General features: G+C 48.5%; 2 protein-coding genes across 2 annotated transcripts in view; both read right to left on the bottom strand.

Moving 5' to 3' along the window:
- Positions 1-1220: 1220 nt before the first annotated feature.
- On the bottom strand, positions 1221-5294 carry RPL26L1 (ribosomal protein L26 like 1). Its single transcript, XM_058848823.1, has 4 exons — positions 5224-5294; positions 4262-4434; positions 3282-3422; positions 1221-1392 (listed from the first exon to the last, which is right to left on the bottom strand). The coding sequence occupies exons 2-4, from the start codon at positions 4427-4429 to the stop codon at positions 1264-1266; spliced, it is 438 nt and encodes a 145-aa protein (XP_058704806.1). The 5' UTR covers positions 4430-4434; positions 5224-5294; the 3' UTR covers positions 1221-1263.
- Positions 5295-7165: 1871 nt separating this feature from the next.
- ERGIC1 (endoplasmic reticulum-golgi intermediate compartment 1) overlaps positions 7166-11032 on the bottom strand; it is a 56630-nt gene continuing 52763 nt past the window's right edge. Inside the window, exon 10 of the mRNA XM_058848344.1 lies at positions 7166-10928. Coding sequence (XP_058704327.1) covers positions 10821-10928 — 108 coding nt within the window. The 3' untranslated portion in view covers positions 7166-10820. The remainder of the gene's footprint in view (positions 10929-11032) is intronic.

Genomic DNA, 11032 nt, shown 5'->3' with positions numbered 1-11032 from the left:
TTGCTGTGGGATCGGGATTGCTGTGGGATCGGGATTGCTGTGGGATCGGGATTGCTGTGGGATCGGGAGTGCTGGGGGATCGGGATTGCTGTGGGATCGGGATTGCTGTGGGATCGGGGATGCTGTGGGATCGGGACTGCTGTGGGATCGGGGATGCTGTGGGATCGGGGATGCTGTGGGATCGGGGATGCTGTGGGATCGGGATTGCTGTGGGATCGGGGATGCTGTGGGATCGGGATTGCTGTGGGATCGGGGATGCTGTGGGATTGGGGATGCTGTGGGATCGGGGATGCTGTGGGATCCCCGGCCTGGCTCCCCATCCCCTACAGGGGACACGAAGCTCCTGCCGGGTCAGGGCTGGCTCTGAGCTCCTCGGGGAACTGGAGATGTGGGACGCCATCCCACAGAGCAGCTCCGCACCAGGAAAGGTCCCGGTAATAAACAAACCTCACAGAATTCCTCAAACACCCACTCAAGGTGAAGAAGTTTCCTATTAAGCAGCACGAGCCGAGGGACAGAACCTCTGAGCCTTCACGAGAGAAACGCGCTGCCAGACCACAGAACACAGCTTCACTGCCAGACCCATGAATGGCTTCTAAAACACAATTTTCCTCGAGTGCCAGCATCCTCTGTTTTAGATTCCATTGTTGTTGAGGCAGATGAATTTCTCTCCCTCTGTACCAGCAATCAGAGCCATTCATTGAGCCAGTGAATTCACTTAACTGCTGGGCTGCTTTCAACACGCTGCAGCAACTCTCAATTACAGAGGTACAAAGGGACAGGAAAAATCTCCTCTCACAGAGAATTCATCCAAAATAACACCACCAACAGCCCTGAGACTGCTTCACCCCATCCCTCCCCAAATCAGTCAGTTCTGCCTCCATAAACTTTGTCCTCAAGCTCTGCCATTAATGTAAGACCTGAATTAATTATATATTCAGTGCACAGAATTAACATGTTAATATTAGAAAAAAACGTGGACACATTTAATGAAGAGACAGAAATACAATTACTGTCAAGGTGGGTGTTACAGGATTGCACTGCTCTTTCAGGTTGGTGGAAATATTTCTTTACAAGGAAAAAACAGGGTTTTTTAACAGTAAAAACAGGTACAAAGTTTTAAAATTTAACATCTTTTTTTACAAAGTCAAAATACAAGAAGGAATATTTAAATGCTGAGCAGGACATATCAAGATTTTTGAAAGAAGACACACAAGGGGTTGAATTTTAGCATTTTTTTAATGGTGTCAATCAGGAAACCATCTATTCTTGCATCTTCTCAATCGTCTCCTCCTTGTACTTGCCCTTCTCCTTGCCAACCTGGCGGGACTTGGCTTTACGCTCCAAGATCTTCTTGCGGTCCTTGTCCAGCTTTAGCCTGGTGATCACCACCTGGAGAGAGCACAAGGAATTCAGGATCCCTGTCCAGAGGGAAGAACAGCAACCAACACCAAATCCACCTGAGCCACAGCACAGAGCTGATCCCATCTCCACAAAGGCAGCAGTTAAAGCTGGCCTGGGACACTTCCAGGGATCCAGGGGCAGCCACAGCTTCTCCAGGCACCCTTTGCCTCACCACCCTCCCAGGGAAGAATTTATCCAACAATTCCTGTTCCTGCCTCCTCAAAATGGCAAAGAAATTAAAAGCACTAATTGGAAAACAGAACTAACAAGCAAATCCTAGAATTCCCATATAAGCACATTTTCTCCTTCATTCCTTGTGCATTTAGGTCTTTCTTGATTCCCACCTCTTTGCTCTGGAGAGGTACAAACTGTTCACACAGCCCACTGCAAGTCTGTACCAAAACATTCCCCTGCTCTCTTTGCATTAATAACCAGAATCTTTATGCAAAGCTTTATTGAGGTCTAGTTTCTAATTAATGACAATTTTCAGAGGGTGAAGAACCAGCAAAGAATTTGGTTTCTCTCACTGCTGTTCAGCACAGATACGTGCACTGGCTCCACCACAATGTCACCTTGTCAGTCAGATGTTGCTGCTGCACACAAGTCGTGATGTTTTGGAATAATTGTGCCCTCACACCAACCATTTACACCAGAAAACCTGTTACAACTGGATTTTTTCCACCAACACTTCCATCTTTGTGCCCACATGGCAAGGCTGAAGCAGACTGAATTCATCTGCTTCAAACCAGGTTTTGGCAAGTTCTTGTGTTTAGCTTGAAATGTTTCCTGTTATGATCTGAACAGGCTTAGCCTGGTTTTCACCAGCTCTAAAAACCTCAGGCTAAACCCAGATTCAGGATTCAGTTCACAATTGCCTGCAAGAATGATCACAATTCTGAGCATCTATTTAAGCCTCTCCAACACCTCCTCATCCAGTGCAAGTGCCACATAGAAAAGATAAAGGATTGTTTAAAGTGATCCATTTTGTGCTTTGAAAACATCAGTATCCTCAAAGATGTATTTTAGCAAGATTACCAAGTGTTTTGGCAACTTTCTAGTCCTAGAAACAATGAGGAGTTTGTGGTTTCAACTCACATCTCTGCTCATGACACCCTAACATTTCCTTGAGACAGCACCTCCATTCCTTATTCACAGAATGGTTTGGCTTGGAGAGAACCTAAAGATTGTCTTGTTCTTGGCAGGGACACCTTCCACTGTCCCAGGCTGCTCCAAGCCCTGTCCAGCCTGGCCTTGGACACTTCCAGGGATCCAGGGGCAGCCACAGCTGCTCTGGGCACCTGTGCCAGGGCCTGCCCACCCTCATGGAAAACAATTCCTTCCCAATATCCCATCTAACCCTGCTCTGGCAGTTAAAGCCAACCCCCCTTGTCCTATCCCTCCAGGCCCTTAAAATTCTCTCTCCATCTTGTAGCTCCTTCAGGCCCTAAAAAGCCACAATTGTGTCACCCCAAAGCTTCTCCTGTCCAGGCTGAACAATCCCAGCTCTCCCAGCCTTTCCTCCCAGCAGAGCTTCTCCATCCCTCTGCTCATCCTGGAGCCTCCTCTGGGCTCTCTGCAGCAGCTCCAGGTGTTCCCTGTGCTGGCCCCAGGCTGGGGCAGCTCTGCAGGTGAGGTCTCACCTGAGCAGGGCACAGGGACACAATCCCAGCCCCTTCCCTGCTGCCCACGCTGGGGGATCAGCCCAGGGCATGGGGGGCTCCAGGGGGCCAAGGCAGGTCCAGCTCTCCCCCACAGCACCCCCAGATCCTCCCAGGGCTGCTCCACCTGCTGATCCCAGGGGCTGCCCTGAGCCAGGTGCATTCCCACCCCTGGGTGCCAAGTTCTACCCGATCCCAGAGCCCCCAGGTGCCCCGTACCTTGCTGGGGTGGATGCCCACGTGCACGGTGGTGCCGTTGGCCTTCTCCCGCTGCACGCGCTCGATGTAGATCACGTATTTCTTCCTGTACACCTGCACCACCTTCCCGATCTGCTGCCCCTTGTAGTGTCCTCGGACCACCTGTAACAGCAAACACGCTGAGCCACGCCCCAAAAACACCCCATCTCACAACCTGTGACTGAACCAGCCAGCTGAGCTGCACAGGATGCACCCCCAGCTCTGCTCCCTGCACACACACGCCACAAAGACACCAGTGACTGGACAATCTCAGCATTTCTAACATGGAACATCAGGATTGTGCTTCTCCCCCATTTTCCCTGCAGTAAATCTTAATGAGACAGCTCTTTTTAACAGCTTTTACCCTAATTTTTCACCTATCATTGTGTTTTATATAAAAAAGCCACTCAGCTTGGACCCATTTTTAATCTAATCTTTCAAATATCTATCAGGTAGCAAACAGTCTATAAAAAGGAACAATTCTTTGCTTTGTGTTTTATTGTTGAAAGTTTTTAGCTCAGCACAATGATCAATTCATGTAGCTGAAGTGCTTGTGTTCCTGGTATCATCCTTGTCACTGAGGTCAATTTAAGAAACACTTGATAGACCAAGTCATGACCTGATTAATTTAGATTATTTCTGCCATGCTGAGGGCAAAGCTCCAGCACCAATATGAGTTTGTCTCATCCTTCCCTTTGCACAGGCTGCACATGAAAACAGAATCCTAGAATCAGCTGGCTTGGAAAACACCTCCAAGATCATCAAATCCAAATTATGACCCATCCCCAGCCCGGAGCACTGAGTGCCACATCCAGTCGTTCCCTGGACACCTCCAGGGATGGGCACTCCAAACCTCCCAGGGCAGTTCCAAGGCCTGAGCTCCCTTTCCATGGAGAAATTCCTGCTGCAAACTCCTCAGAGAGGAGTTCAGGTGTGACAGAGCAGCCGGGGCAGGGCAGTACCTGGACCTCGTCGTCCTTGCGGATGGGCATGGAGCGCACGTTGTACTTCTGGCGCAGCTCCTTGGACAGGGGCGAGGACATGATTTTCCTGCGGATGTGGGAGGGGGCATTAAAATGCCTTTTGCGGTTCTTGCTGCGGTCCGAGGTCACAAAGGGGTTGAACTTCATTTTGGCTGAAATAAAAAACACCCCAACAGCTGGAGAGGTGCTCACAGCACACACAGTACATTTCATCACCCCAGCCCACAGAATCTGCCGCGGCACAAAAAAACAATTTCAACTATTTTTAATCCCACCACTGATTAACAAACCCTGATATCCCGGCCTGCAAGTACGGCTGAAGGCTCTTTCCTGCCTGACAGTGAGTGACACCCGTGCACATCAGACCATCCTTCCATCCCAACCTCCCCGTTCTCAGCACTCAGGACAGCTGGGTCCTGCCCCGCAGTCACACCACTCTCATTTATATCCGTGTATAAAAATCTCTACTTTGGGCTTGCAGAGAGGAGTCGCACTGCCCCAGCAGCTCCAATAATGCTCCTCACCAGAGCGCACAGGTAACACATCTGCAAATCCGAGCTACTTCTGCTCTTTCCACAATGTTAACAACTGCGCTACAGCACTGCCACGGACACCGACAGCAAAGCATGAATTAAATCAGGGATAAATTAAATTAAAGGTTTGTTTTTGATCAATTCCGCAAGTTTTTAGTGCACTGGTGCCTCCCATTCGGGCTGGGCTGTGGTAACTCAGAAATGCATCAGGAAAGCGCAGCCTGAAGGAGGCCGAGCTCCCCCCGGAGCCCGAGCTCTCCCCGTCCCGCAGCTCCGGGCGGGCCCCCGGCCACCCGAGCCCCTTCCCGCTCTCTGCCGCTGCCCCGCGGAGGCCCCGCCGGCCGGAGATGGCCCCGATGCCCCCGGATGGCCGCGGATGGCCGCGGATGGCGGCTCCCGGTTCCTCACCCGCTGCCGCCGCCGCGCCGCCAGCCCGGAAGAGGAGCCAGGAGCGCTTCCGCTTCCGCTTCCGGCAGAGCCACGGCAGCGCCCCCTGGCGGCCGGAGGGGACAGAGCGGGGATAAACCCGGGATAGAGAGGGGATAAACCCGGGATAAACCCGGGATAGAGCGGGGATAAACCCGGGATAGAGAGGGGATAAACCCGGGATAAACCCGGGATAGAGCGGGGATAAACCCGGGATAGAGCGGGGATAAACCCGGGACAGAGCGGGGACAGAGCGGGGATAAACCCGGGATAAACACGGGATAGAGCGGGGATAAACCCGGGACAGAGCGGGGATAAACCCGGGACAGAGCGGGGACAGAGCGGGGATAAACCTGGGACAAACCTGGGACAAACCTTGTACAGAGCCGGGGCACAGCCCGGTGAGAGCCAGGACACACGTGGGACACACCCAGGACACAGCTGGAACAGAGCCGGGACACACCTGAGCATCATCCCTGGTGCCCACCTGAGCATCACACCCCGGTACCCACCTGGCACCACCTCCTGGTACCCATTTGGGCATCACCCGCGGTACAGGACCTGCCACCCACCTGGGCACTGTCCCCATCCTCACCTGGGCACTGTCCCCATCCATCCCCACCTGGGCACTGTCCCCATCCCCACCTGGGCACTGTCCCCATCCATCCTCACCCGGGCACTGTCCCCATCCATCCCCACCCGGGCACTGTCCCCATCCCCACCTGGGCACTGTCCCCATCCTCACCCGGGCACTGTCCCCATCCCCACCTGGGCACTGTCCCCATCCATCCTCACCCGGGCACTGTCCCCATCCATCCCCACCTGTGCACTGTCCCCATCCTCACCTGTGCATCCCTCTCTCCACTCAGCCCTCCCCTGCTGTTCACCAGCAGTCACTTCTCTCCACGAATGAGGGTGAAAACTGGTTCCTCCTGCCCAGCCCATGTCCCTCAGCCCCCAGGGACACCAGTGACACTGGTCCCATGTCCCTCAGCCCCCAGGGACACCAGTGACACTGGTCCCATGTCCCCAAGGGACACAAATTCCCCTTCTGCCAGGTTGAAATTCCCCTGCTCCAGTGTCACTGTCACCTGCATCCCTGTCCCTGTAAAGCAGCGCACCTGCACAAACCAGTTCCCTTTCAGGTAAATGTGGCCCTAGTACATCTTTTTGGGATAGAGATTAATTTATTCTCAGTGATAATTGGTAGAAATTATCCAATTAATTGGCTGAGACACAGCTTGGTTGGGTTTGGCTTGGGTTTTTATAAAGATAGGCTGGGAAAGTTTGGGACTGAGTTGTACCAGGCTGGGATTTGGACAAACACCTTTCCCAGAGCCTTTATTTACCATTTATAGAGCAAGGGACTTTCAGCACCACCCCACCACTTGTGGAAATGTGAGTTCCAAACACTGGAACAGGCTTCTCTTCCTTCACAAGGATCCACACCAACATAAAGGGAATTTATTTCTTAAGATGGTGCAGAGATCTTGAGCCCAAGCTCACTGTGTTGTAACCCTTTACTGTTTAATAATTGCCTCAGAGACTTCTTCCTAAATGGTTATGAGGCAAGGCTAAGTGGACATTAAAGGAGGAGGGGGACAAAATTTGGGTTATTTCATATACCAAGGAACACAATGACTAAAGCCAAACCCAGCAAGTCCCAAGCACAGTTCACTCACCTTTCCTTAAAAAAAAAGGGAGTTTGGGACACTTGGTACTGTACAAAACCGAGCACTGAATGTCCAGACATGACTCAGGGCCGATTACAAAAGAGCCTCGTGCTAACTTTCACCACAATGACCTGGCTCCCAGTTATTTCACTGTGTGATAACGCTCACTTCACTGAAATCACAATTAAAAACAAAAGAGAAAAAGCCCCTTTAGATTGATTTTGCAACAGGAGCGCAACAAGGAGCCAATGGAAACACGTAAGAGTTTTATTTTTAATTATGGAACTAAAAAGGCTAACAGTTTATTAACATAAGGTTGCAAATTAAAAAGACAAATGCCAGAACTCCTTAACAGTCTCCACTGTAGAAATGTAAAAGACTTGTGCTTTAAACATTGCTGTACCAGACATGGCAGGGCTGCTCCTCCTCCCTGCCCCTCTCTCCCACATTCTGAGGAGAAACCCCTCACTGACACCCCTAAACCGCAAATTCAAACAACTTTTGTGAAGCAGAGACTCATCACAGCCATTCCCAGCCCCCAGAGCCCGTGTGTCACTCAGAGGAAGAACACTGAATGAGAAATACTCAGGAACTGGAGGCAGACAGGGCCACCTACGTTGCAGATCTCGTTTTTTACAGCGCACATAAATCCAAGTATTCGAGAGATCAGATCAAACATTCACAGATGCATCTCTCCCGGATTTTTGTACCCCATTTCCATTTTATTTTCTTTTAAAAATCCTCTTCAGCAGTCCAGATGCTGCCTAGAATACACCTAATAACATTCCCTAGAGCTGGAAGTTTTTAACTCCACCATTGCAAAGCATCCTATGCCTCAAGTTCTCACCGTAGGGTGGAGTCAAGAGTTACAGGGAACAATTTAAAATGGGAGTTTCAAATATTTCCTACAGGGATGTCTTTCTTGGAAACCCAAATACTTCTATCAAAACACTGACATGAAAGGGCAAAGTCAGAACCCTCCAACTGAGGGTTTCCTTCTGCTCTGACTCAAAATTCTTTTGTTTGCAAGGACGTTTAAAAGCACAACTAAGCTCATTTTCTCTTCAGAAAATGAAGAATAAAAGTGAGATCTCATGGGTGCAGAGGCAGTAAGTGCCTTGCTTTCACACCTGGAGAGATGAAGAGCAGATTCCTCTGTAAACACACGATGCAGTACCACGGTGGGACCCGAGCCAGCCAGGTCTGAAGGACAATTCTCAGGACAAAAGCTCTCCACAATTTCCAACAGCCCCAGAAGGTGGCCTTGGCTTGGCAGCACTCAGAGGTTTACAGCTGGTTTAGAGAACCAAGGTACTGACTGTTTCTCCTGCCAGAACTTGAGTACAGTTTGGTTTCCATTTCTACCTCTAACAAAAAAAAAACAAAACCAAAAAAACCCCAAAATTGTGATTTATTACTTATTGCAGGGGATATTTTGGCAGAGAGAGCAGGCACACTGAAGTCTGTCTGTTATTTCCAAAAAACAACCCCAAAATACCAACCCCAAGAAACCAATTTCACTGGTCTGGTTTAGAGAACTGGCCTGGATTGCACAGGAGGCAGTTTAATACAGACAGGGAATGGGGAGAAGGATGGGAATAACACACCAAGGGACACGAGGAATCTGCAAAAACCTTTGCTTGTGTCAAAGAAACTGTACCAGAGGAGAAATTTCAGAAAATGAACTGTACTGCAAAGATCTCCCCCTGCCCAGCTCAGGAGAAGGATGCACTAAATAAATCTCAGCTTAGGGAAGATGTTAAAATATTAAAAATCTCATCACTGTAATCCACTGTTCCCCAGCTGTCAGCAAAGGCTGATCAAATCCAAAAGGAAAAATTAGGACATTTTAGCTGTGAGTTTCAGCTGGTCACAGTGGATTAGAGGAAATCCTTCAGCCAGCAGGAGAAGCAATTGCCATGGAAAATCCCATGTCCAGAGGGTTCCACTCGCAGGCACGCACCCCAAATGAACACAAGATCTCATTTTCAAGTTCTTTTCTTGTAAATAAAAAAATTAAAAAAAAAAAAGAGTAAAAAAAAAATAAAAATCTATCCATAGATGAAGGGGTACAGGAAGTTACACAATCCAGTTTAAGTAAGAGCAATCAGCCCAGAGTAAGAACAGGGAAAAATTCCAATGCTGTCCCAAGTCACTACAGGGCAGAGCATGGCAGGGGGAGAGCAGCTGGCTGCTTCTTTTTGGTGGGTGGATAAATCTGGCTGCACCATCCCTACTTCCAAAGCAATGAGACAATTTCAACAGACAATCAGGAATTCTTCTGAAATGCATCTGACTCTAACAATAACACTGAATATTCAACTATTCATATCATCACAGCATAAAAGTTTGGATATTTTGCCTCTAGGAAAAGGCAATGGATATCATCCAAGAGAAACCCTGCACCCATCTTAGAATTTACAGCACTGAGTTCAAGATTTTTATTTTATGATTTTATTATTATTATTTTTTTTTAATCCATCCTGAAAGACTTAAAATTTGTTTATCCTCAGCTCAGACATTCACAAGGCATGCGGAGACTGTCACTACTCAAGGAACATTGATGAGGCTCTGGAAAAATGCACTGGTGGGCATTTGGTCTCATTTTTTGTGACCTCCTGCCCAGCACGACATGCAAGACACTCCTGGCAGGAGTTTTCCCCTCACACCTCCGTTTTTTGGAGGCTCCAGAAGACAAGGCTTGAAGGAAAGGACAGGGAAGCTCAGGTACCATTTTAAGGGATCAAACAAAATTCCCAGCAAGGGTCAGCCCGTGGGAATGCTGCCCTGTGTACCTGTGGGAGAACAGTGTCAGCTCAGGGCTCACAAAAGACTCCTGACTGAGTTCTAAAGGAAAAAGGAGGCACCTTAAATCCTGAAAAGTCAGAATTCCTGTGTTTGACAGGTGTATTGAATACACACACACACAAAGCAAGAGGGGAAGCTGTGCTCATCCACCCAGATGGCTGCACCATTTTTCTGAGCACAGAGAATATAAAACTGTTCAAAAAAAAACCACCAACGGCAATAATATAGCAGAAATGCAGAATCCAGACTTTTGGGTGGTCTGTGTTTATAAACAGAGGAAATAAAAGCTAATTCTGTAAAGACAACTATTCCCTTTCAAAGCAAAGGCCACATAAAACTGTGTTGCTCAGTTTGGTTTTTACTTCATGCCACCTGTAAACACAAGACTGGATATTCAGTTAGTGGGAAGAAATGAAACCACTTTTACATCCAGAGTAAAAGAAATGCCCTCCACTGCTAGGATCACAGATTACCAAGGAAAAGGTAGCTGGGGAAGGCTTCCTTTTCTCACTTTGTTTAAAAGGCTGTATCTGAATGACTGAGCTTTCAACAGAAGCACAAAACATTTCTTGATGTGTTATTTCTGCCCTCTGTCTCTTAGGTTTGCTGTGGGGACTAACACTTTCCATTCCTCACCAACAGATACATCACCTTTTTGGCACCACGGGTGGAATTTCTTCCTCATGTGTAATTTTGCCCCGAACAAAAGTCGATTGTCTGATCATGCAAATCCAACAGACCTCCAGAAAGTGCCACAGGACAGTTCAGCTCTTTGCCATCTACTCCCTAGTTTGTACAATGCCATAGGAACCTCCCAGAGGACAGGCTGCCATCCTTACTTAGATCTCATATGGCATTTCAACCTCTCTTTCTGGGGGGAGGGAATCGAAATCCACACCCTGATTCCACTGATTTTTCCCTCTCAGAGCTCTGAAATGCATGGAGATTTCTTTGATTTGTTGAAGATGTCTTCACTGAGCAGCCTGATTAGAGAAAAACATACTGATTCAATCAAATAGAAAATAAAGACAAAAACAGGTAGTGGTAGATTTCTCAATCTTTGCTCCTGTCCTTGGAGTTGAGGGTAGAGTTTCACTGCTACTGCATTTTGCCCAGCTGGATCTTCTTCCAGGCCTCTGATGCTGTGAAAATGCAGGAGTCGAGGATCCCAGCTACAGTAAATGTTCCTCCAATGATGGCACATATCTGGAATTACACAGAGAGGAAAGATGTTTGTCAACAACGAGGGAAACTTTTACACAGCTTCAGCTGGAGGAGGGATCCTGCTGCTGGGGGATTTTCTGGAAGCA

The sequence above is a fragment of the Poecile atricapillus genome, chromosome 13 (genome assembly GCF_030490865.1).
Source record: "Poecile atricapillus isolate bPoeAtr1 chromosome 13, bPoeAtr1.hap1, whole genome shotgun sequence".
Classification (NCBI taxonomy): Eukaryota; Metazoa; Chordata; class Aves; order Passeriformes; family Paridae; genus Poecile; species Poecile atricapillus.
Note: the sequence above shows the minus strand (reverse complement) of the source record. Positions and strands in the feature narration are given on the sequence as shown.